At 58.7% G+C, this 25,146-nt stretch overlaps 2 protein-coding genes across 2 annotated transcripts in view; one reads left to right on the forward strand and one right to left on the reverse strand.

The window, feature by feature from the left end:
• Nucleotides 1–1,019: 1,019 nt before the first annotated feature.
• Nucleotides 1,020–11,218, reverse strand: GORASP1 (golgi reassembly stacking protein 1). The gene is made up of 9 exons (XM_084902826.1): nucleotides 11,047–11,218; nucleotides 8,257–8,337; nucleotides 7,485–7,688; nucleotides 5,483–5,569; nucleotides 5,228–5,358; nucleotides 4,654–4,966; nucleotides 3,782–3,932; nucleotides 3,159–3,308; nucleotides 1,020–2,948 (listed from the first exon to the last, which is right to left on the reverse strand). Exons 1-9 carry the CDS (start codon nucleotides 11,107–11,109, stop codon nucleotides 2,671–2,673), a joined length of 1,458 nt encoding a protein of 485 aa, XP_084758952.1. The 5' UTR covers nucleotides 11,110–11,218; the 3' UTR covers nucleotides 1,020–2,670.
• Nucleotides 11,219–11,257: 39 nt separating this feature from the next.
• Nucleotides 11,258–25,146, forward strand: part of TTC21A (tetratricopeptide repeat domain 21A) — a 29,339-nt gene continuing 15,450 nt past the window's right edge. Inside the window, exons 1-9 of the mRNA XM_084902784.1 lie at nucleotides 11,258–11,429; nucleotides 12,725–12,854; nucleotides 13,669–13,779; nucleotides 14,417–14,583; nucleotides 16,116–16,238; nucleotides 18,049–18,206; nucleotides 21,341–21,425; nucleotides 21,899–21,997; nucleotides 22,985–23,177. Coding sequence (XP_084758910.1) covers nucleotides 11,403–11,429; nucleotides 12,725–12,854; nucleotides 13,669–13,779; nucleotides 14,417–14,583; nucleotides 16,116–16,238; nucleotides 18,049–18,206; nucleotides 21,341–21,425; nucleotides 21,899–21,997; nucleotides 22,985–23,177 — 1,093 coding nt within the window. The 5' untranslated portion in view covers nucleotides 11,258–11,402. The remainder of the gene's footprint in view (nucleotides 11,430–12,724; nucleotides 12,855–13,668; nucleotides 13,780–14,416; nucleotides 14,584–16,115; nucleotides 16,239–18,048; nucleotides 18,207–21,340; nucleotides 21,426–21,898; nucleotides 21,998–22,984; nucleotides 23,178–25,146) is intronic.

Genomic DNA, 25,146 nt, shown 5'->3' on the forward strand with positions numbered 1-25,146 from the left:
GGGCAGTGCCGGGTGGCACCAGAGGCACTTGCTCTGGTGAGCAGCAAGGCACCATCAGAACTGCAGACCGTGGTGAAATTTTAACTTCGTTTAAAATGCTACCTAACGTGTACGGTGTCAGTGCAAGCATATCATGGGAGTCCATAGCCTGGAAATACACGTATTGTTTCCCAGAGTTTTATACGCGGGTTTTTGTTGTTGTATCTATATCCAGATTGCTTTTCCCTGTTCTTTCTAACAATCTAAAGCTTTCATAGAACCATTTGGATCTTGTACAGAATATAACTTATTGGGGATAAACACTTCAACTTTTGGCATAAAAACACTTTGGATTCTCCCCAAGGCCATTTGTATTCAGACTAGAGCAATGGTCTGCCCGACCAGACTCCGTGAGACACGCCTCCTGTGTGGGGCCAGAAGCACAAGTGCCTTCAGAGGCAGTTTCTTCCAGTCCAGGGGCCTCCCAGCTCGTGTGCGGCGGCGCCCACAGTGGCAGGGCCTGGGGGTGGGGGTGGGAGTTTCTTTTCTACATCCTCACGGGCTCAGCTGAAGGCAGCCGACGGGCCTCGGCCCAGACCTTACTGTTGGAGACGCTCGGATTCGCACGGCTGTAGGGACAGGCTCCCTCCCCGCGGGCAGCCTTCTCTGGGAAGCAGACAGGTCACTGCCGCTGGCTCTCTGTCGACGTGAGCCCCTTGCACCGAGCCTCCCCCCACGCAGAGCAGCCCACTTCTTTTGTACACAGCCCTTTCTATCTGTTGGATACAGCGGTGCACTTTTGCTGCACGTTTTTTAGCAATAGTCATGGATTCCTGTCAGAAACACCACCAAGCTCATCGCCAGCCTGTTGTGTGCGTGAGGGGCCCTTGGGCTAGAGGGGTGGGTTTGCCGCGGGGCCTTCCGGCCCCCTTCCCGAACCCCGAGGGCGGCTGTGCTCCCTTCCTCCATAGACCTGACCCCGCATGGTTGTACTCTTTTCTTCCCGTCAAACCAGTAAGTCTCCAGAAAAGTTGACAGTCTGCAATGCCAAAAGGGTAAAAATCTGTATTTCACAGTTGTATAGAATAAAGGCTTTAGTTAAAATATTCAAAGCATAGTACATGTTTATTTTTTCACTTGTCACTTTTCCTTCAGAGCAGATGAGAGAGAAATTGAGAAACCTGGTTTTTCTGTTTATCCTGGAAATAATTAGCATTGATACCACTCTATCCTCCAACTTCAGAAGAGGCATGTGTAAAGCGAGGAAGAACTAGAACCCTCGGGGCCAGGCTGCAGCGCAGGGTCCCTGCCCTCGGCCAGTCCCAGGTGCCTGTTCTCCCTGCAGGTCTGCAGCAGTGCTGGGCTCCCGGGCCGCCCAGGAGCAGGCCCCGGCTGGCCTTGCACCCAGGCCTCCTGCTCGGCACGGACAAGGCTCGCTGTCCGTGCGGCCAGAGTGCTAGACACTTAGTGTTCGCTAATTGGGGCCTCCCTCCACACACTCGGCTTGTGCCGCCTCCGGCTGATAGTCCTTGTGCTACAGCTAACGGCTCTGAATTTCCTTGAACATGCGGACATCACAAATCAAGCAGCAGCGGGGGGCGCAGAGTGGACAGACACTAGAGGACAAGGCCAGAGGCAGCCTTCATGGTAACCAGCAGGGAGTGTGGGAAGGGCAAGGGGCTCTGGCCCGGGCAGGTGAGGACCCCATCCCTGGGGAAGCCCTCCTCTTCCCGCAGGACAGAGCGCAGACCCATGCGTGCCTCAGCCTCCCAAGGCACCCCCACACACACGCTCCCCCAGACACACGCTACAGGAAAGGACAGGAGGGCCCTGGCCTCTCACTTCCCCTTGTGGTGGGAGCTGTGTGTAAAGAGATCTAGTCAGGACCGGCTTTGAGAGTGTGCTGAGGGAGGTCAATTTAAATGTGTAACCTGTGCACCACTGGGGCTGGCTGGTGCCGTGTGTGTGTAGAAGAGATTGTTGTGTAAGTCTGGGGATACTAGGTCTGTGGGGAGTCAGCCCTGGGGAAGAAGAAACATCATGATCTAAGCACAGGTAAGTGTCTGCGGAAGGTTCCAGAATTTCCAACCCTCCTCTCCCATGAGGGGTGGGCAAGTTCCAGCTGTGACTGGCAGGTGTCGGTCAGCCTGAGCCGGCTGTGCCGTGTGGCACAGGGATGGGGGCACATGACAGAAGAGGCAGTAACTGGGGCTTCCAGGGTCCCCAGGGCTTGGGGTGCCTTCCAGTAGGTAGCGCTGGCTCGGCTGTGCAGGAAGCATTATGGCAAGTTCTGCAAAGCTGTGAGGCAAACACCACACTGGCCCCTTCCCCCCTCACCCCACTGCCACACCAGATCAGTCTGGACCCCGCTGCTTCCTGGGAGCAAGCACTGGGCCTCGGCGTACACAGCCCAGATGCCTCCCCTCCCCACCAGCAGGCTCCGTGTGCCACCCGTGCAGCGAAGAAGCCTTTCCTACCCCAGCTCCCCTCCACCCCAAAAGCATGTGCTTAAGACTCTCAAACAAGGGCTCCATTCCCCAAAGCCAGGACCACCACGCAGAGTGCTGGTAGGCCATCTCTTGGAAACCAGTAGGTGAGTGGACACCAGCCCCCCACCTGCAGAAGTCCCTGCCCATGATTCGGAGCCACAGCCTGAGCCGCCTCCCCACCCCTGGACCTCAGGACGTGTCATCAGGGGCCTTGCCGTTGCCCAGGGTGTTGTTCGGGGGTAGCGAGCTGGGCCTGGCTGGCTGCCTCGGCTTCCGCCCTGAGACCCGGACTTGCTGTGCTTGCCGGCTCCTCCTCGGCCTGAGCTTCGAGCAGCTCGGCAGACAGCCCGTCCTCTGGCGAGGCTGCGGAGGTGAGGCTGTCGGGAAGGGTCAGCTGGGGCAGGTGGTCCTGCTGGGCCTGGGCACCGGGGCTGTCCGGGAAGGAGACCTCAAACTCTGATCCAGACCACGTGGCCTCACCTGAAACACACAGGATGGGGCTCAGGAGGCCTGCAGGACCCGGGGGCAGTAACCTCACTGACCTCCAAACCTCACCCCAGACACTGAGGGGGAGGAGAGAGCCAGAGAACAAACACCTGGACGGGGCTGGATTCCTCCCAAACGCCGGCCTCTGACCCACTGCCCAACGGGGCAGCCTTCCCAGAGGCCTCTGCAGGGCCCGCCACTCACCGGCACGCTCGTGAGAGCCGCTGCTGGAGCAGACGTCCTCCAGCCCTGCGGCTGGCACGGCGGCGGAGGGCAGCTCGGGGAAGGAGGGCGGGCCGGGCCAGACGCTGGCACTGCTGTCCAAGAGGGCGATGCCCGACACGTCCAGGAAGCCTAGGGCACGGGGCACAGCTCTTTGCTAGCACAAGACCCTGCCTGCTGCAGGCTGGTGCCCTGGCTCACTCTGCCCCGTTCCTGATGCATCTGCTCAGCCCAAGACCAATCGCGGCCTGTGGTGATGCCCTCACCCCAACCCAAAGGTTCCCCTCCCCCCCAACTGCTTGTTTCTCAGGAAAGAAACGGGCCTGGCATTGGGCATCATGGGAGAAGCCCAGTGGCAGAAGGACCAGGCCCTGCTCTGTCCCCAATTCATTGTGACATTGAGCAGGCCACCTCTCCCCTCTGGACAGCAGTCTCCCCGTCTGCACGCTCTTTGTGGTCACTTGCAACCATCCTGGCACAGGGCAGGGGTCGGTAGGTCTGAGGAAGGTTTTGGTGCCGTCGCCAAAGTCCAGGCCTGAGCCTGGGGCCCGTTTGGGCACCAGGGGTTGCGGGAGCCTAGCCACCTTGCCCGGCCCGCTCGCTACCTGGGTCCATGACCCGCTGCACCGGAGGCGGCGGCTGCAGAGGCGTCTCCATGGGCCGGGGCGGTTCCCCACGGTCAGGCACAGCATAGCCGAGATGCCCGGGCTCGGGCAGCGGGCCCTCTATGGAGGAGCCGGGAGCCTGCAGCAGGGCCTGGGGAGCCAGGAAAAAGGGGGCACAGGGAGAGGGCCGTTGGGACGGTGGGGGTCAGCTTCACCCCCAGCCCCCACGTGCCCCAGAAGCATCGCTCTGCCTGAAGGCCCCTCTCTGTGGGTGACGTGAAGTCAGACAGGGGCCTGGCTGGCCTCCCTGGCAGGGCTGACACGGAGAGGGAGCACTCCTACCACTCCGCTGAGGAGCCCAGGTGCCCAGCGGGCTGCGCCCCGCCAATGACCCACATAAGAGAAAGGGCCTCCCTGAATCCCAGCTGCTCTGGAAGCAGCCCTCCCATGCCCCGGGCACAGATCCCCGGCACCGGCTGTGCCTAAAGGCCTTCGGGGGACCTGCCCAACAGCCATGAGGACAAGACCGGCACTCTCCGGCAGGCGTGGCCGGGCCACCAGCCCAGCCGGGGCTCTGGATGCCCAGCCTCTAGCCCGACCTGACCACAGACTCACGGAGGCCCAGGGTAAGGCTCCGCCCACCCGAGCCTGTTTCCCACTCATAACACATAAACGACTGCTAGTGCCTTGCCACTGCCCTCACCTCCCGACCTCAGGGGCAGGAGAACCAGAGCGGGTCTCACTGTCCCAGAACGGGCCCGCCTGCTCCCACAGGTTCCCACAAGCAGGGGGCCTAGGCCTCCAGAACCCTCTCTTCCTTCTGTCCACGGAAGCTCCCCTCATCCCCTAGTGGGCAGGTGTTCCCCACGTACCTCCAGGTAGTCACCCTGCCTGGAACCCATCTCTGGGCCAGGAGGGGCAGGCGAGTCCAGGGGGGTGGTTCCAGGTGGCAGGGCACCAGATGGTAGGGTACCAGGTGGCAAGGCACCAGGTGGTGAGGTACCAGGTGGCGGGTTACCAGGTGGTGGGGCACCAGGTGGTGGGGTACCAGGAGGCAGAGTACCAGGTGGTGAGGTACCAGGTGGTGGGGTGCCAGGTGGCGGGGCACCAGGTGGCTTCTTGTGGTAGCTGGGGGGCTGGATTGGGATCCGATGCAGATACCCGTAGCCGATACCACACCCCAGACTGCCGAAGTCCAGAAACATTCAATCCAGGAGCTGTCTCACAGCCTTTCCTATCTCTGCCCCCCACCCTCCGCCACCCATCAATGGCAGGGAGGGGGCTAAAAGGATGCCCCCTGGTCCATGGTCAGCCTCAGGATCCCTAAACCAGGGCCCAGCCCTCCACCCCCCCAACCATGAGACTCTGGGGTCCATGCCCACCGGCCAGGCCCACCCAGGGCCCCACCAGGACCCCACCCTACAGCCCTCCGACCCCCGGAAGTACCTGCCCTCTCCACCCCAGGCCGCGTTGGGAGTTACGGACACCTCCCGGCAGGAGTCGGACTCGGAGTTATAAACCATCAGCTTCAAGGGCTTCCCCTCGTGGGACTCGATGAGAGTGAAGAAGTCCTCAGACTGGGACAGACACACAGGCCTGAGCCCCGGCCCCCGCGCTGGGACTGCAGGCACCTCTCTCGGACAGCACCCACATCTCCACACCCCCTGGGGCCTGCGGAGGGCGGGGCCTCGGGTTCCTCACCTCCTGCAGGAGCTGGTCTGAGCCAATCACATAGTCTGTGTAGGGGCACAGGCCAGCAAGGGAGGCGGGCGAAGAGGGTTCCACATCCTGGGGAGAGAATGGAGAACCGTCACCTCACGACTGGAGCGGAGGAGGGGCCGGGAGCCGTCTCTCCGGGCAGTCTCCGTCCCCAGGCCAAGGCCTCCAGGCCAGACTCTCCCACCGTAACCCCCCAATTCCCCTCCGTCCCCCAGGTCCACAGCCTGCCCAGCAGAGGGCAGTGCCGTGGCATGGCTCACAGCACTGAGCTCTGGCATCTGACCTGGGTTCAACTCCTGACTCCACCAGCTGCTAGCCGGGTGACTGGACAAATACTGAACCACTGAGCCAGGTTCCCAACCAGGAAAACCATGGCACGCAGTGCTTACTCACAGGGTTGCTGAGAAGATTTTAAGAAATAATAGATGTAAAGAATGAAAACCACACTTTGGCCCACAGTAAGTGTCCAACTGCATGGCCGTTACGACCCCTGGGTAGGGGATGGAGGCGAGGGCAGTGAGCAGGACTGGATTGGATATAAGGATACCCTCTCCCCAGAGAGGGGCCTTGAGACACCGGACCAGTCCCTGCCTCCTAAAGCAGTGGTCGGCAAACTGCGGCTCGTGAGCCACATGTGGCTCTTTGGCCCCTGGAGTGTGGCTCTTCCACAAAATACCACGGCCTGGGTGAGTCTGTTTTGAAGAAGTGGCGTTAGAAGTTTAAAAATTTTGGCTCTCAAAAGGAATGTCAGTCGTCGTGCTGTTGATATTTGGCTCTGTGGACTAATGAGTTTGCCGACCACTGCCCTAGAGGAACGCGCAGGGATTTCCACCATCGCCCCGTGGCACTAGTGGGCAAGCTGAGATAGGCCAAGAGGTTGAGAAGGCTCCCCGGGAAGTGGGTGAGCAACAGAGGAGGCTAGAAAACCAGCCAGTTTCCAACTCGGGTCACCCTCCTGTCACCAAGTTGCGGGGCCAAGAACTTGGGCGCCATCAGTGGACACACGTGTCACATGTGCACGTGTAGCTGTGACGGACACGAACAGCAACGTCTGTGACAATTCCGTCACTGAGATTCACGAGGCTCAGACCCCAGGGCAGCAGCCCAGGGCCCAGGTGCTCTCAGAGGACCTGCCAGAAAAACACAGCAGCAGCAGCGTCCCGGCAGCACAGCCACCCTCCACTAGATGGCAGCACCACCTCTCAAAATCAGAAATAGAGAAGGGGGTTCTGGGAGGGGGGGGGGAGTACCTTTTCTCTGCCAAGGGCCATTTGGATATTTATACTATCACCCGAGGGCCACACAAAATTATCAACGTAAAAATCAGCCCGCTATATTCAGTCAAACATTGAATTAACTCATGGCTAATGCCTTGGCAGGGCCAGGCCAAATGATTCTGCAGGCCTTCTATGGCCCGCGGGCTGGAAGTTCCCCGCCCGAGTGTACAAAAGTGCCCAAAGTCATACGGCTAACAAGAGGCAAGGCACAGCCGAAACCGGTTTGGCTCAGTGGATAAAGCGTCGGCCTGCGGACTGAAAGGTCCCGGGTTCAATTCCGGTCAAGGGCATGTACCTTGGTTGCGGGCACATCCTCAGTAGGGGGTGTGCAAGAGGCAGCTGATCAATGACTCTCTCTCATTGATGTTTCTAACTCTCTATCCCTCTCTCTTCCTCTCTGTAAAAAAATCAATGAATATATATATAAAATAAAAAACAGAGGTGAGGCACCGCATGCAGGTAGAGAGCTGCCCTCTCTGGACACTGGGGTGAGTGAGACCCTGCCCTCAGGGAGTCCTCGAACAGTCCATCTGGCTCCGGGCCCTGTCCCAGTTGCCCCCACACCCTGCTCCCTCCCCTCAGATGCCCCCCAAACGCCCTCACGTGTTCTGGCCCCACCACCTTCCCCTGCAGAGATTGGCCTGGTGCCTGAACGCCCCTCATTGCCCCCCCCAACTCATCGCCCGGCTCCCCCCACCCCCACTCACCAGCACGTGCCACACGTGCTCGCTGGCTCTGTGGAAGCTGCAGAAGCGCACGCTGGCGCCCAGCAGGCCCGGGCCGCCCCACATGTTGCTGGGCACCACCTCCACCTCGCGCACCCGCATGGTCTTCATGTTGAACACCTCCAGCTTCACCGGCTTCTCCACGTTGGCCTTCAGCAGGTCCCGCAGCGTGTCCGTCTCCTTGTTCTAGGAAGGAAGGGGGCTCACGCCAAGGACCCCACACCCCATCCAGCCGCTCAGACAAGCCTGGGTCTGAGGTGGGGCAAGGGCCTGGTGGCCAGCTGCCCCAGCAGGGCCTGGTGTGGGATGACCACACCCCCACACACACACACTCCCATCCCACCCCACCCCCCACCCCCCGCAAGTAGTGCTAAATCTGCCTCCCTCCACTCCCCCTCTGCCCCAGAGAGCACCAACTCATCTCAGAGCCTCCTGGCCTCAGGCCACTGCAGACTGTCCCACTGTGAGCTGCTCCTTGGCCAGAGCCCTCACATCTCTCATGCCCCCAGAGGCAGGCCCCTTAGGCCTGTGGCCCCCTCCAAGCGTCCATTAGCCTCCAGTCCACCCCAGAGAGCTCAGGAGCTGAGCTGGGCAAGGCCTCCCTCCAGAAGAGAAGGGAGGCGGGAGCTGGGCTGGAGCCTCCTTTGGGACATACGAGACACACACACACACACACACACACACACGCACGCACGCACGCACGCACACGCGCACACGCGCACACACGCACATGCACACACAGAGCAAAGCTCACCAGCCTTGAGTGCCCGATGGTGATGATGAAGTCAAAGTAGGGCTCCAGGCCCGCCTGCTGGGCGGGGGAGTTCTCCTGCACCTGTGCCAGGGCAGAGGCTGATCACTGAGCCTGCCCCGGGACTTCCAAGAAGCCCCAGCCCTCAATGTCAGACACCCCCACCCCCACCCCCCATGTCCCAGCGGGAAACGGGCGCTGGCATGAACTGTTCCGGGCAGGCCACCCGTGGGCATGGTTAAGGTGACCTCCCTCCTCCCTCACCACCTTCCCGGGCACACATTATTCCTCTTCAGGAAAACAGCTCTTCCCTGACCACGACCCACAGACCACCTCCCAGGGATGCCTCGTGGGAGAGCCCAGGGCAGTCCTGGGGGTGTCAGGAGGCCCCACGGAGCAGGGTGGCGCAGGCCCACCGGGAACGCCAGGAGGGCTTCCCACAAAGGCTAAGATGTGCACAGAAAGGGAGGGCCCTTCGTACGGCAGCGGGCAGGGCCCCGTGATGGAGAGAACCAGGGCTGTGGCCAGAGAGAGGCGGTGGGGAAGGCGGGCAGCCTGTGGCCGGAGGGCCCCCGACCCCGTGCTGACAGATCTCGGTCAGCCCAGCAAGGGATGGGAGCTGCTGAGGAGAGCAGACCGCAGGGCAGGAAGGAGCCGGAGCCCTGGAGCCTGGTGAGCAGCGCCAAGTCCCTGCCTCCTCACAATTCGGCCTCGGCTCCCATGCAGGACACAGGAGTCATCCTGGCCCAAGGGTGCTCCCTCCCCGCCCTGGACTCCCAACGTCACCCATCGCCCAAAGCACAGCACCGGGGCTGCAGCTACAGCCGCAAACCCTCTCAAAGGCCCCATTTACAGAACCTCGTCCACACAACAGGGCCTTTTTCTCCCACGCAGGTCCCAGCCCGAAGGTGACCTCCACCCCACCCCCACCCACCTCCCCACCCACCCCCGGGCCTTCGGTGTCCTCACTCGCCGCCCTGATGATCAGGCATCTGCCAGGCCCCAGCCCAGAGGGCACGGGGCTCCTGTGGCCTCTGGTTCTGGCACCCCTGCCCGGGGAAGGCCCTGTGGCTGCTGCCACCCACCAGCCCCTCCAGCCGTGGATACGCCAAGCCCGTGGTCGGCAAACTGCGGCTCGAGAGCCACATGCAGCTCTTTGGCCCCTGGAGTGTGGCTCTTCCACAGAATACCACGGCCTGGGCGAGTCTATGTTGAAGAAGTGGCGTTAGAAGACGTTTGAGTTCTAAAATCTTGGCTCTCCAAAGAAATGTCCATCGTTGTATACTGTTGGTATTTGGCCCTGTGGACTAATGAGTTTGCCGACCGCTCCCCCAAGCTGATGGAGGGCTCACCACTGAGTTTTCGATACAAAGTCCCTGCAGAAGCTGCCGTGGCTTCCAATGAGAGGATCCCCTACAGCCAGGGTTAGCCTGGCTCCGAGGGCCGAGGGCCCCGCTCCCCACCCTTTAGGGGAAACCCAAAGGACAATTCATCAGAGAGCTTGGAAGAGGCGCTCCTCCCCACTCGATGGCACCCCACCTCCCTCTGGTAAGACCCTGCTGCTAAAGCCAGGCCCACCTGGCACCTGCCAACGACTGCTGCCCTCCACCATGGAGGGGGTCCCGAGGCTCAGGCCCCCGGTCTCCAGGCCCAGCCCCCTCCCAGCCACCCAGAGCCTCTGCCTACCCTCTCTCCTGTGGCCTTGTGCTGCTGGGCTGGCTGTACTGACTGCCCCGGCCCTGGGCCTGGTCACTGACCACTTGGCTCTCCAGAGGAAATGGTCTGTGCTGCTGCCCAGCACACCCCCACCGCACCCCCACTCCGGCAGCAAGCATGGCCCTCTGACTGGCTTTCCCTTGGGGGGTTCCCATCACGTCCAACCCTCCAGCCCCCCACCCACCCAAAGAGCCTCCCATCACAGCACAGAGACCATGCAACAGCCAGGCACACCAACCTGACAAGCTTGCACCGCGCTCCGCAGCCATGCACGCTGCACAAGGAAACGCGGTCCTTCCCGGGTGAGTCGGAGCTCCCCTCCCTCCCCGCAACCCCCGTAGTCTGCTCACCTCCGTTACCACCCCTCCTTCTCTACAGAACAAATCTCCACCCCAAATCCCCACGGGACTACGGGACCCTCCCGACCCGCCGCGATCTTTCGCCCTGGGACCCTCCCCTGCTGCAAACGCTGTCCCCGCGCCTGCAGCGTCTGCAGCGGGTCCTTCCGCTCCCCCTTCCCCTGGCTGGTCAGCACTGGCCCTCGGGCCCCAGAAGCCTTTCCGATCCCCTGACGAGCGGCGTGTAGGCCCGCCAGCCCCCGGCAGCTGTCGTCCATGTCCACCTGGTTTTCCCGACCCGCGGACTCAAGAGCGGGGACCGGGTCCCAGGTCCTGCACGGGGCGCGGCACCCAGCGGGCAATCACACATGTGATCCGCGTGTACCGACGGGTCCCGACGACGCCTGGAGCTGCTGCAACATTCGCCCGGGAGCAGGGCTATTCCTGGCGGCCCGAGCGGACCAGGAAGCGCTCCTCTTCCTGCACAGCTGGCACCGGGGCGGGCGCCGGGGCTGGCACCGGGGCGAGCCGGGCCCACCGCGGCCGCAGACGGGCCGGGGGCCGCCTCCCGCGGGCCGCTCCCCTCGGCAAGGGGGCCTTCCCCTCCCTCCACCCGGGCGGCCGCACGAGGGGCCGGGCCCCCGCCTCCGCCGCCGCCCCGGGGCCGGCGCTCAGGCGTCCGGGCGCATCGGTCCGGGTGGACGCCCGGCCCCGGCCGCCGGCCCCGGGAGCCACTCACCCCGTGCAGGTGGAAGCCCTCGGAGGTCTCCGCCGGCTGCTCGGTGCTGGAGCCCAGCCCCATGGCAGCGGGCGGCCCGACTCCGGCGCCAGCGGCCCCGAACGCAGCGCGGATCCCGTGCCACCGGCGCCCACTCGCCCGCTCGGCGCTCAATTACCAGCGCCTGGTCACGTGGACGGAGCGCCACGCCCACCCCGGTTCTGAGGCGCCTAGCAACCGCCGGCGGCGCCGTCTCCAAGGACGCGCGCGCCTCCAGCGGCGGGCGGTTAGCGGCGCGCCCAGGACCCCGATTCCGGGAATCCATCGGCCCCGCTCCGCGCCGCCAGGCCCGGACTCCGAGCCGTTAGCGAGCGGAGATGAACAGCAATGACTCCTCCCTGATGGTGCGTGGCCCGGGCGCCGCCGGCCGCTCCCTTGGGGACTCTCCTCCCGGTGACCCCCGAGCCCTGCCGCTCTCCTGCCATCTCTTGACCCGCTCCTGCCATCCCCTTGACCTGCGCTTCGCTGTCTCCCGCTGCTCCTGGGGGTCCTGGCCCTTTCTCTCGCTTCACTCTCCCTGGCGAGGGCGGCATCCCCTCTGGTGCTTTCTGTGCAAATCAGAAATCATTGATGTTTCCCCATCAATCCCCACCCAATCCTGTCCCCAGGCTCCCCCAAACCAACGCACCCAACCCATCTCCATCATCTTGCCATTGGCTCCCCTTTCCCTGCCTGTGCCTCTTCCGTGTCCCCGACCTCAGTAGGTGGCACCACCATTTGATCCCTCATACCCATCCCCTGATCCTATAATATATATCAGCAAGAAACCTCCACTCCTAAATATCTCCTGAGGTCACCCATTTTTACCTCGGAACCCTGGGTCACCGCCACCTTTTTCACCTGGGCGTCTATAACAGTCCCCCACCCAACTGGTTTCTCTGCTTCAGCTCTTTGCTCCAGCCAGCCCCCCTACCCAACCCAACCCTCCTCTCCCCCCCCCTCCCCCCCACACACAGCCACCAGGGTGGATTTTGCAAAAATGCCCATCTGAATATGCCCCTCTCCCCTGCTTACAACCATTCCCGCGGCTTCCTATTATCCTCAGGATGATGTCTGGGCGTTTCATACGGCCCACAAGGCCTCTACAATCCAACCACATCTGCCTCCCACCCCAGCACCCACAATCCTTAGGGGAAGTGAGACTTGCTTTGAACTCTCAGCCCCTGCCTGTTACTGAGTGACTTTTGTCAAGCCACAGTCGCCGTGGCCTTCGGCTTCCTTAACTGGGAGGGCCAGGGAGAGGATAATGCAGCAGAGAATGGTTGGAAAGCCCTGGGTACAGACTCCGGAGGGGGTCAGCCCACAACGAGCTGTAACTGACTCCTGATGCAATTATTCTTATTTATCGGTCCCCTCTCTTTCCCCCGAGTTCCTTCCTAAGACAGCTCGAGTTGAATTTTCCACCTCTGAACGGGGATTCTGTAGATAATTCCACAACCGACACCTCCAGGCTCCTCCCGGGGAAGCTGCGTGGAGTTGCTCCTGGGCCTGGTGAACGGGATGAGGCCGGGAACGTCTCTCTCTCTCTCTCTCTTTCCTTCACGGAACGGAGGAGGAGGAGGAGCAGGGACCAGGGGAGGGAGAGGTCAGAACAGAGACAGACAGGGGCTGTTGCCAGTGGCGTCTTCCCTCCCCCCAGGCTGGGATCATCTACTACAGCCAGGAAAAGTACTTCCGCCACGTGCAGCAGGCTGCGGCCACAGGCCTGGAAAAATTCAGCAATGACCCCGTGCTGCAGTTCTTCAAAGCCTACGGGGCCTTCAGGGAAGGTAAGGACTCGTCATCGGTGGCCTCCTGGCCTGGGCACCAGCCCAGCAACTACCACGGACTCCACCCAGGTGCCCACTCCTACCCCAGTCATGACTACAGTCTTACACTCGGAGCCTAGGCCCCCAGGCCCGTCCTCAGAAGCCTGTGCCATCCGTATGCGGCTGACTGTGAGGCCTCAGAGACCTTGCCACTGCTGCCCTGCACCTCCCTTTCCCTGCCTGGACAATGAGCGGGAGGAGAAACAACTGCACGATTATTGAATCACCCCGAGGTTGGAAGTGAGAGCTGATGGTTCAGGAAAAGGAGGGAGGGGTGGGGGTGGGTACCAGCAGGCATGGCACAGGAGCAGGGGGAGGCGTGGGGCCCATACAGGTGCTGACTCGGACCCTCAGAAGGACCCTGGGCTAGGGACAGGCCGGAGCCGCCCGTGGCCAGCGTCAGGGGACGTGGAGAGATACATGCAGCTGTTGGCTCTTGTGCAACTAACTAGAAATGCCCCGAGGTTCTTTTTCCAGAACTGTCCCGAGGCGAACGTCTCAACCTCCCAGGGACCCCTCGTGTACTCACGGGCACACCCTGGCAGTCTGGACCATGGTGCCAGCAGCCTTTGCCAGGAGCTTCCGGTCTTCAGGGACCTCAGGCCATTGGGGACCTTTTGTACCAGTTAGTCCTCTGATCCCAGGGAAAGCCAGGCGCTGCCAAGCCTCCGGGTCAGCCCTAATGAGGATCCCCATGTGCTTGCCATGGAGCCTTCTGCCCTCTGGGCCCGGAGCCCAAAGATTAGCCACGTGGTGTCTCTCTCTCTCTCAGCAGAGCACATCCAGGATGCCATCAGCAGCCTGGAGAGCCTCCGGAACCACCCGGACGTGTCCCTGTGCTCCATCATGGCCCTCATCTGCGCTCACAAGTGCTGCAAAACCATCGGTGAGTGCAGCTGTGCCCCGCCGGGCCGGGAGACAGCCCCTCAAGGGCTGCGGGAGGAAGGACGGGCCCTGGTGGCCGCAGGTTCTGTTGGCCTGGGAGGAGTGGCTGCTGTCCCCCTTCCCTGCAAAGGCCTCAAAGAAGACCCCGTGCCCGGGCCCAACGGAGGGGGAGCCGTGGGCAGAGAGCATAACAGTGCGAGGGGCCCGCCATCCAGACCCCAAGAGATGGGGAGACACCTCGCTTTCCTTCGCCAAGATGTTGTCAGGAAAAATCAAACTGATACAAATAATTCCACTTCCCCAGAGAGGTCCCCAGAGACCACAGACGACTATTTTCCCTCCCAGAATGAACGGTGCGCCTGAGGCGAGGGAGTCGGGTTTGGTCCGTCTGCTCAGCGTACTGCTGGGCACGGAGGAGAGAAGACAGCAAGCCCAGGTCCAGGCCCGGGCGGCTCCCGGGGCACCACGGGGCCAGTGTGCCTTGTGTCCAGCCCCGGGCTGGTGTGCCATTGGCTCCATGTGAGCCCCAGAGCTTCCCAGAGGCAGCCACCAGGATCCCTCAGTGCCCCCCTCAGAACCAGGCCCATCCCCTCTTCCTCCTCTCTCCTCTTCCCCTTCCTCCTCTCTCGGATTCACAGACCAAGAAGCCATTCAGGAGCTGGAGAGCAGCCTGAAGGAAATGCGCAAGACGGCCAGCTGGATTGCCCTGTACTACGCCGGCCTCTTCCTCTGGCTCATGGGCCGCCACGACAAGGCCAAGGAGTACATCGACCGCATGCTGCAGCTCTCCAACAGCGCCAGAGAGGTACCCGCCGCGGGCATCCGTCACCAGGGCAACGAGAAGGCAGCGTCCCCACACAGCACAGTGGAGTGGCCATGCCTCCCACGGACGGCCGTGGGGTCGGGGGAGGGCCCCAGCCCGGCACTGCCAAGACCCTGGGTCCCCAAGTGACCCCACCCGGGCTGCCTCAGGGCTCAGTCCGGTACAAGCTGGTATCTGTCCAGAGTCCCATCTGCAGATGGGTGTCCCGTGGCCTGCACTATGTTCTGAAAATCTTGAATTCATTGCTGACGTTTAGAAATCAGAAGATTTTTGCCTAAAAGTCCAGATGTCGTGTTTTTAAAAAAAAAAAAAAAAAAAAAAAACTAGAGGAACCAGCTGCCCTGGGCCTGCGTGTCCTCCTGGCGGTGATCTGCTGGGTAGCAGGGGCCGCTCAGACACCAGAGCCGTCCCAGGCACAGAGCGGCACTGAGAGCAGACCTTGCGGCCTCAGCCCGGGCCCTGCATTCTCAGCAGGGGAGATATCGCCCCCTACCGGCTGGAAAGTGGTTCTGGGGGGAGGGGGTGAAAAGATGGGCTGTGTATAAAACACAGGTGTACGTACAGCACGTATCACAGTGTATCTGTGATATTAAAATGTCTTGGAGCGGGAGGGAATGATTGGGGGGGTGAGGGAGGAGGGATTGCAGTAATGGAAGAGTTGAGAAACACCGGTCTGGGCCACGAGGGAGACTCCAGGGCGGGCCCTCCCTAGGGGTCCTCTGATCCTCCTGTCCTCCCTGCCCGTCCCCTCTGCCAGGAGAGGCTGGGCGAAGGCTGGAGAGGGGCCAGCAAGGCCGGTGAGCTCAGACTGGCTCCCACTCGCCTGCTCGGAGGGCATGCCGGCTAAGGTGCTGAGAGCAGGAGCGGCCCCATGCTGGCCTCCGGAGCACAGTGTAAACTAAGCAGACACTGACAGGAGGGGTGAGAGTTCCTCAGCGAGAGAACTGGGGGGTCCGGGGAGGGCCCAACACCAGCCAGGAAGGCCAAGGAAGGCCGGGACTGAGTTTTGTTTTGTTTTTAAAAATATATTTTATTGATTTTTTACAGAGAGGAAGGGAATGGGATAGAGAGTTAGAAATATCGATGAAAGAGAATCATCGATCAGCTGCCTCCTGCACACCCACCACCGGGGATGTGCCCGCAACCAAGGTGCATGCCCTTGACCGGAATCGAACCTGGGACCCTCCCTTCAGTCCGCAGGCCGACGCTCTATCCACTGAGCCAAACCAGCCAGGGTTAGACTGCGTCTTAAAGACTAGTGGAAGTTAACCGGGGGAGATGTTTTGGTTTGGAGGACATGTGCTGAGCAGGGCGTTGCAGGTAAGGGGACAGTAGGGACAGAGGAAGGCCTGGCTGTGAGAGAGAGCAGGGCCGCCCCGGGATCCGCGAGCCGTGGTGCCCGGCAGGGCCGCGGGTGTGCGGTGACGCCCGGTGGGACGGGAGGCAGGAGGCACGGGCTGGCCGCAGGCTCTGCAGGACCAGGGACCTCATCTCTCCTCCTCTTCTCACCCCAGGGCTACGTGCTGCGAGGCTGGGTGGACCTCACCTCAGACAAGCCCCACACCGTGAAGAAATCCATCAAGTACCTGGAGCAAGGCGTCCTGGACACCAAAGACGTGCTGGGGCTGATGGGAAAGGTGGGCAGTGGGGAGGTGGGGAGGGGGTAGCCCTGACCAGGTCTTTGGAGCCTGAGACACCGCCCCCCCCCCCAAGGCGACCTCAGCCCCCACCCTCAGTCTCCGGGATGAGGAGCAGACGGGGTCAGGGTCACATGGCAGCCCAGGAGCCACCCCGGTTCCCACTCCTTCCTGCTCAGGCTGAGTTTCTGTCTCCTGCAGGGCGTCTTCGAGTGTCCTCCTCAGAGTCTGTCCCCCTTAGCTTTTCCAGGCTCCGTGTTTGCCTTTGGTTCCGCTCACTGCCCCCTTTCTCCGAATCCCTCCCGCACTCTCCTCGGGCCAGCTTTTCTCCTCCCACAGGTTCCGATCCCTTAGCTGGCCATCAGCGAAGGGAGGCATGCTTTGTGTTTCTGTATTTTCTGACCTTCATTTAAATTAAGGTCCTTGTTCCGTATGGGACCCTTGAGAAAAAACTACCTCTTTTTTCCTCTTCTGTTTGTATATGTCTTTCTTACAAAATGTATATGCACTCATTCAAGAGCAGAAGTCTAACAAAGTCAAAAGATGAGTGAAAATGACAGCCTGAGCCCTCCCACCCCAAGACAGCTCATGTGAACGCCCCAGGGCAGTGCCTCCCCGTCTTCCTTCCCAAGGGCTGATTTCATGGAGGTGATCACGCAGTGGCCTCCGCAGGGAGCACCCTTGGGACCAGCCCCTGTGGGGAAGGAGAAAGAGGTGGCACCGGGCAGAGGGAGATGCTGGGGGGGGCGGGGGGGGCGTAGTACAGCCAACACGGCGAAGCTTTGTGGAGCTGGGCTGGCCCCTCCCCGCCCTCCTTCCTGACAGGATGCTGGGTGTGGGCCGCCCCGGGGGAAGGGTCTGACCTCGCACCCCCCGGCAGCTCCCTTCAGTCAAGGGCGATCATCCCAGGAGGGGGCTCCCCTGAGAGTCACCAGCTGCCAACTCTCCTGGACCTGAGGGATGGGTCACACCCGGCCCACAGCGTAGGGCGGGGGTCGTGTGGTGGTTCCATACAGTCGTCACCGTGGGCCATCTTACCCTTTGGGTCCGTTCCCTCGGGTGAGATATAATCAGCAAGCGTCGTCTGGAATGGCTCCGCAGAGCCAGCCCCCACACTGAACGGCCCCATTGTAACGTGCCAGTCCGCGCTCCTGTCTGGGTGCTGAGGCCGTTCCCAGTTGCAGACTTGGGAAAAGTGCGGTGGTGGACACGTTTATTTGTGAGTTTTTATTGAGAACAGTCCCCTCCCTGGAAGGTTGCTCTAGGTCCAACATAAGCATCCTCACAGCCCTTTCAGGGTGTGGGTTCAAGTCTGTTAGGAGCACCCCTGGGGCAGACTCACCCCAGAGACCCTGGTGGCTGGCACTGGCCAGCCCAGCCCAGCCCAGCGGCCGTGACCGAGAATTACCCCCACGACCTTGCTGTCGAGGAGGGCGGTTGCTCTCAAACCCTTACTGACACTCACTCGCTGTCCTGGGCCGCAGGGGGGCAGTTTTCAGGGACAAGCTTCAGGAAAGCGGGTGGGAAATGAATGGGCGGGTTCTAGAACTGGCAAGTGCCTGCAACCCCAGCTCTGTCCCTAGGGGGCAGCCCTCGCATGGCCTCCAAGAAGCCCAGGCCTGCTCAGGGCTCAGCTCTCTCTCTCTCTCTCTCTCAAGCCCCTGCCTCGCCCATCCTGGAACCCAGGACTGTGGTGGACCTGGCCTGGCCACTGGGCGCCCCGGAGTCTGCCTCTGCTCCTGACTGATGGGGGCACGCGCATCTCCACCCCCCTCTGCGGGCACTGATGGAGGCTCTTGGGCTCCTGCAGGCAACGTACCACATGGCCCAGCAGAACTACTCGGGGGCCCTGGAGGTGGTGAACCAGATCACCGTGGTCTCGGAGAGCTTCCTGCCCGCCTGGGTCCTCAAGATGAAGCTGTTCTTGGCTCGGCAGGACTGGGAGCAGACGGTGGAAACAGGGCACAGGTGAGGGGCGAGGGGCGAGGGGCGACCGTACCCCTAATATGCTCCCGTCGCACAAGGTGGGGAGGTGGGAGATACTGTGTATTTGGTGGAACAGTCAGAAGTAAAAATTGTCACCCAAGGAGTCCTGAGTACCAGCAGCAGGAGGAGAGGGCAGACACCTACCTGCCAGGCAGGAAGCCGGCAGCTGAGGCCCGCAGGGAAAATCAGAGCCGGGCATCCCCAGAGGTGTGAGCATGTCGTTTAGAGGAAAGATGGAGGGAACTGCCTAGAGGACCCAAAGCAGCAAGAGCTACAGAGGGAAAGCTCAGTCGCTGCAGAGGAGTTGTGGTAGGGGACTAAGGACTGCTGCACTACTTAATTTTTAAAAAAATATGGATGTGATTTATTTATTTATTTATTTTAATATATTTTATTGATTTTGTACAGAGAGGAAGGGAGAGAGATAGAGAGTTAGAAACATCGACGAGAGAGAGAGTCATCGATCAGCTGCCTCCTGCACACCCCCTACTGGGGATATGCCTGCAACCAAGGTACATGCCCTTGACCGGAATCGAACCCGGGACCCTTCAGTCCCCAAGCCAACGCTCTATCCATTGAGCCAAACCGGTCTTGGCGGATGTGATTTATTTTAATAAAAACTTTAGGGGTGCCCTAGCCAGTTTGGCTCACTGGACAGAGCACTGGCTTGCGGACTAATGGGCCCCAGGTTCGATTCCGGCCAGGGGCTCATGCCCGAAGCACTTCCCCTGTGAAGGGAGATAGAGACAGCTTCAGAGGAGGGGTGTCTGATGGGAGTTTTGTTGAGGGCGGTATTTTCTAGATAACTGAAGCTTGTCTTTTTAACTCTAAGACTAACATGTATGATACTAATTTTCTTCCTAAAAAGAGTTTGTGGACCTTGCATTTTTTTTTCCCTAAATGACCAAGTCATCACTAGGAATTGTTAATAAGTTCTGTGATAATACACAGCACAGTTGTGCAGAAAACAACACACAAACCAACCTCTCCCTTCCCTGTGAAGAGATGATCATTTCTCTGGAGAGGAGTGGAACCTTCTCAGAGAGAGAAGGTCTGATAGAAAATGAAAGTGATTTACCCTCGGGCGTGGCTCAGTGGTTGAGCATTGACCTAGGAACCAGGAGGTCATGGTTCAATTCCCGGTCAGGGCACATGCCCAGGTTGCAGGCTGGATCCCCAGTGTGGGGGTGTGCAGGAGGCAGCCGATCCATGATTCTCTCTCATCGTTGATGTTTCTATCTCTCTCTTCCTCTCTGAAATCAATAAAATATTTTTTTTTTTTAAAAGAAAGTGATCCTACCTTGCTCAGCCTACGGGGCCCCACAGGTGCAGTGACTCTGTGGCCCCCCGTGTCCCTCTCTAGGTTGATACCTGGCCAGTGTCCTTGGCAGGAGCTGGGTCAGGAGCTTGCTCTGGAGCCTCAGACCTGGGACCCACAGGCTACCTAGAAACACCTGCTTCACAGCCATGGGTACCCGTGGCCAGCCTCGCCCAAGTCCTGCTGCCCCCACACACAGGGACACAGAGCCTGGTGCCAGGGGGTTGTGCCTCACACCTCAACACCTTCCTCCCCAAGCTTTGCCCGCTATGGGTGCTCATGGAATTCTCCCACGTTTAAATCTCCGCTGTTTCTGGATGTGTTGCTTTGGCCATGCCTAATATTATTTATTTTTTCCCCTCCTCTCTTATTTTTCTTCAGCGGTGTTCAAATAATTTGTCTTTTATCTGTCTTATGAAACAACCAGCTTTAAGTTTTGTTGATGCTATTATATCTGTTTTCTAGTTTATTAATTTCTATTCTTTATTATTTCCTGCCAACAGCTTCCTTTGGAGTTACTCTGTTGGGTTTTAATTTTTGTGGGTTTTTTTTTTTTTTTTTTTTCCTAACCCTTGAGGTGAATGTCTGGCTCATCCATTCTTTTTTTTCTTTTTTTCTTTTAATATATATTTTACAGAGAGGAAGGGAGAGGGATAGAGAGTTAGAAACACCGATGAGAGAGAAGCATGGACCAGCTGCCTCCTGCACACCCCCCACCAGGGATGTGCCAGCAACCAATGTACATGCCCTTGACCAGAATCGAACCTGAGACCTTTCAGTCCGCAGACCGACGCTCTATCCACTGAGCCTAACCGGTATTGGCTGACTCATCCATTCTTAATCTTCTTTTAGAATATAACCATTTCATTCTATGGCTGGCCCTTGAGGTACTATTTTAGTAGTAGCTACAGATTTTTTATCATTTGGTTCTAAGAACTTTCTGATTTCCATTCTGGTCTTTAGTTTGCAAATCATTTAAAAGTGGTGTTCTTTTTTCCCCCAAACGTCTGAGGTTCACAATCATTGTAAACGGTTAGAACTCCTTGAATGTGGACTGTGCCTAATTACGTTGGAATTTTACCTGTTAGTTAGAGTAACCCTCTACTAGACAGAAGGCCATTCCCTGACTAAGCTGAACAAGTAGGAAGTTTCCTATAAAGATACAGAATATTGTCAAGTCTGCAATAGGACCAGAAACAGCCTTCACAATGGCAGAGGATGGAAACCAAAGTGCCCTTTCCATCTCTCAGCTGCATGCACCGCCTGCCCCACCCCACACCCTGGTGTCCATGGTCATGCCTGGGTTCGCTGGGCTATGAAAAGGCTTCTCTCCCAAAGACACCCCCTAAAATCCACGACCTAAATAACATTAGAAGTTGTTCCTCTTTTAGGAAAAAGTTTGACTGGTGGTTCAGGGCTATAGGATACCCAGGTCCCTTCTGTCTCGCTGCTCTGCCATCCCTAGGATGTGGCTCACGGGGTCCACTGGCCAGCCAGCAGGAAGGAGGAAAAGGAAATACTGGAAGGCATGCTGTCAGGGCACCACTGGATATCACACTGGGCACCTTAGTTGTATATCCTATTGGCCAGAACTTAATCACATGGCCAAACCTAAGCTGCAGAGGGAGGCTGGGAAGTGTAGTTTTTGTCCTGGGTAGCCCTGTGCCCCACCAGTTTGGAAGTTCTAGTCTTAAAAGATGGGAGAATTGGGTATTGGAAGACAACCAGAAGTTGCCGCTGCTACATCATCCTCGCCTGGGAGTACCCTCCATCCATGTGGTTCCTCTTCCTCTTTCAGAATCCTAGAAAAAGATAAAAGAAATATCGATGCCTACCAAATTCTAGCTGTGCATGAGCTTGCAAGAGAAGGGAACATGACCACAGTAAGTTCTTTCTCAAGATTCAGACGTTGAGCCTTGAAACAAACACAGCCGTGGAGGAACCCCCTCATAGCACCTCCAACCCCAAGGCTTTGGCGGGTGCTCCCTGGATCTTAGCTCCCTCCTCCCTGCCAGGCAGTCTGCTGCTGGCTCGGTGCCCTGCAGTGCGGGCACAGTGACAGCTGGCTCCAGGCTCTGCCTGGGTGGGTGTGAAAGGGCAGCTTCTCCTCACACACTCGAGGGGCAGTGCCAGCTCTTCGATGGACAATGTTCCTGAAAGCTCCACCGAAGAGGCTCTGAAGCAGTGCCAATCCCTGGGCCCCACGTCCGGTTACGCCTGGGTCTCCGGGGCTGGCCCTCGGGGTGTGTGTGTGTAAGGTTCTCCGGCTGAAGGTAACGCGCAGCCAGGGTGGAGAACCTCTGCCCTGCCCCCGTGGGACACATCGCCTCTGCCCTTGTCTGTTTTGTCCCTGCAGGCTGCCGAGCACGTTAGGAATCTGATTAAGGCGCTAGAGACCAGAGAACCCCAAAATCCAAGCCTCCATCTTAAAAAAATTATTGTGGTTAGCAGACTGGTAAGGTGCTTTCCTGGCTCTGAGCTACTGCTTCGCACTGGGTCCCTTGGGGGAGGAGGGGTCCATGGTCCCTCTGGAAGCTCCCCATGTACTCCACCTCTCCTCTCTCTGGTTCAAACTTGGCCTCTCTGGCTGATGGCCCACGCCCTGTGGCCCCCGCCTGCCTCTGGCCAACCCCTGGGTCATGTGGTCTCTGTCTCCGTGGCCCAGGTGCCCCTCAGAGATGCTAAGATCGGGGAGATGGGGTCAGGCGGCACTTTAGAATGGGTGGCACCTCTTTTCAGGAAAGAGGGTGGTAGGATGGCGGTTGCACAGCAGAGCCATGCCCAGCTCTGGCCTCAGGGTACCGGGCACCCAACTCCCACATTCCTTCTTTGGAAGCGACCTGGGAAGGCTGGCCAATCCAGGAGGCCTCTCTGACATCAGGCAAGGCGATGACAGGCCAGGCCGCCAAACCGTCTGCCTCTGTCAGCCCCATCGGCCCCAAAGCAGGACTTACTACAAGGACTTGCTGTAAGAGCAGGGGTAGCACTCAGGCATCAGGGGAGAGAACCGTGGGGTCAGATGCCACCGGGAGACTATCCCTTCCTCCACCTCTGTGCCGAGCCTCTCCGTAGACTCCGCACACGGCAGGGGACGTGGCCGCTCGCAGCCCTTGGGGTCACTTCCCGTCAGCGGGCACAAGAACCTCTCTCACCTCGCTTCAGTTTCTGAAAAACCACATGGCGATCCATTGGACCAGTTACTGCGGCCAGACAGGGATGGGTCCCTGCGGCCAGAGTCAGGAGCCGCCAGTGGGAGGTCCTTTGGGAGCTGATCAGCGACACAGACCCGGCTGCCTGGACATAGGTTGTCTCCGAGGCTCTCCTGAGCTCCCCCTCCCCACTTCCTCCTAGGCCTGTTAAAATGTCCCCCAATTCTGATGCGGCCTTGTCAGACCCGCTGGGCTGACTGGTCTCCCCATCCCTCCGTGTCCCTTCCCCGCAGTGTGGGAGGCACCAGATGATCCTCCAGCTCGTGTGCAGCTTCATCGAACGCACCTTTCTGGCCGCGCCCACCTACACGCACCTGGCCATCGAGCTGGGCTACCTCTTCATCCTGCAGGACCAGGTGAAGGAGGCAGCCATGTGGTACTCGGAGGCCATGAAAGTGGACGAGAACAGTGTGGCCGCCCTCACAGGTCTCCGCGGGCTGGGCAGGGTGGGGCGCTGGGAGGGCAGACATTGGGAGCCAAGCAGGGTGGCCTTCCTGGGTCCAAAAGAGAGGTGTGGGGGAGCCTTGTCCCCAGAGGGCGTGTGAGTTTGGGGGTGCGTTGTATGGCAGGGTGCTTTTCCATGAGTCTACAAGCATAGAAAATGCTCACACAGGAGAGGCGCAGGAATTCTCAAAAGTGCATTCAAACCCTGGTGACCAGAGGCGGAATCAGGAGGCTCTGGAGGAAGCAGAGCCCCCGGTGGCTTCCCACCACCACAGGGACACGCAGGACGACAAGACGCGGCTGCTGGGCACACGGGCAAAATCCCCCCAATGTTCCTCCAGCAGGCGGACTCCTTCCCTATTTCCTCATTCAGGGGAGAGCCCCGGCAGCAGGCCGGGAGGGAAGTCCACGGGGCAGTCCCACGGGCTGCAGCCCAGGCCAGGCCCACTCGCATGCATCCTGGCGTCACCATCCTGTCTGGCCCGGCTGAGAGAATCAGTCACCTTAACAACTCCGGGATCTGCCCAGCTGCTAGTACGGATTAGCCTAGTCCCATGGTGGGCAAACTCATTAGTCCACAGAGCCAAATATCAGCAGTACGACGATTGACATTTCTTTGGAGAGCCACATTTTTTTAAACTTAAACTTCTTCTAACGCCACTTCTTCCAAATAGACTCGACCGGGTCGTGGTATTTTGACCCTCAAGGGGCCAAAGAGCTGCCTGTGGCTCAAGGGCCGCGGTTTGCCGACCACTGGCCTAGTCCTTTTCTAAATCTTTGGCAGTTTGAATGAGGGGCCGAGCGGGGCATGCAAGGTCATGGCCAAAACAGAGAAATCGTTCCCCAACCAAACACCTCCAGCATCGGCTGGCTCCAGAGGCTGTGATGTCAATAAGTAAAGAACATGCTACCGTGAATAAACACCGGGGACAAAAAAAAGTTGTTAAAAAATTAAAAATGTGACTACAAAGTAAAAAATTCCATAGATGAGCCAAATAGCAGGATGGTGATTAGGAAGACAGGAACAAATACACCATCATGGCCAAAAGGCATCAAATGGAAAATAGTAGAAACAGGAGGATTTGTCCTCCCAAATTCAAAACGTGCCACGAAACAGCAGCAGTTAAACCAGCTTGAGGCCAATCCTGGGATAAACAGATAAAATGGGATAGAAACAGGTCTCAGGATAAAGATGACACTTCAAGCCAATAGACTTCAAACCCAAGTCCAATGGTCATAGTTGAATAATTGGCTACCCATCAAGACAAAAAAAACTAACGGCAACTCTCCACCTCACACCGTATCCAATAATAAGTTCCGAATGAATTAAGTATTTAAACATAAATATTAAATTGGACTTGGGTTCACTGGGGATTCTAAGCATGACCACAGACACAGAAACCGTAAAGAAAATCTTTTCCTGATTTGACTGTGTAAACATTTAAAACTCATGGATGGCAAAATACACTAAAAATAATTACAAGGTAAATGCAAACTAATAGGAAATATTAGCTACAGAGAATTAATATATATATATATAATCCCCCTCCCCCAAAGAAAAATAGGAAAAAGCTCTGAAGAAAAAATTCATAGTAGAAGAGAAGAGGCCCTTAAATATATGAAAAGACGTTCATTCTTCCTAATAATCAAAAACATGCGAATTAAACCCAGTCAGAATTCACTTTGTAGACTGGCAAAGAGGAAAGTGTGTCTGCGGGGTGAAAAGGAAAGGGTACTTTCAAACTCTTGGCAGGGATGTGAGTTCAGATATCTGTGGAGGACAGGCTGGCCTTATCTCTCAGGGCTGTAGATACACATGTCCTTTGACCCATGGCCTCCACCTCAGGGATTGGAGCACACACAGAAAGCTCACCGCAGCCCTGCAACGGCCAGTCCCCGAGCACAACCCACATGTGAGAGGAGGCGTCCCTCAGCAGAGCAGTAGTTCCAT

This window comes from Pipistrellus hanaki (assembly GCF_964339955.1).
Source record: "Pipistrellus hanaki genome assembly, chromosome: 13".
NCBI classification, from domain to species: Eukaryota; Metazoa; Chordata; class Mammalia; order Chiroptera; family Vespertilionidae; genus Pipistrellus; species Pipistrellus hanaki.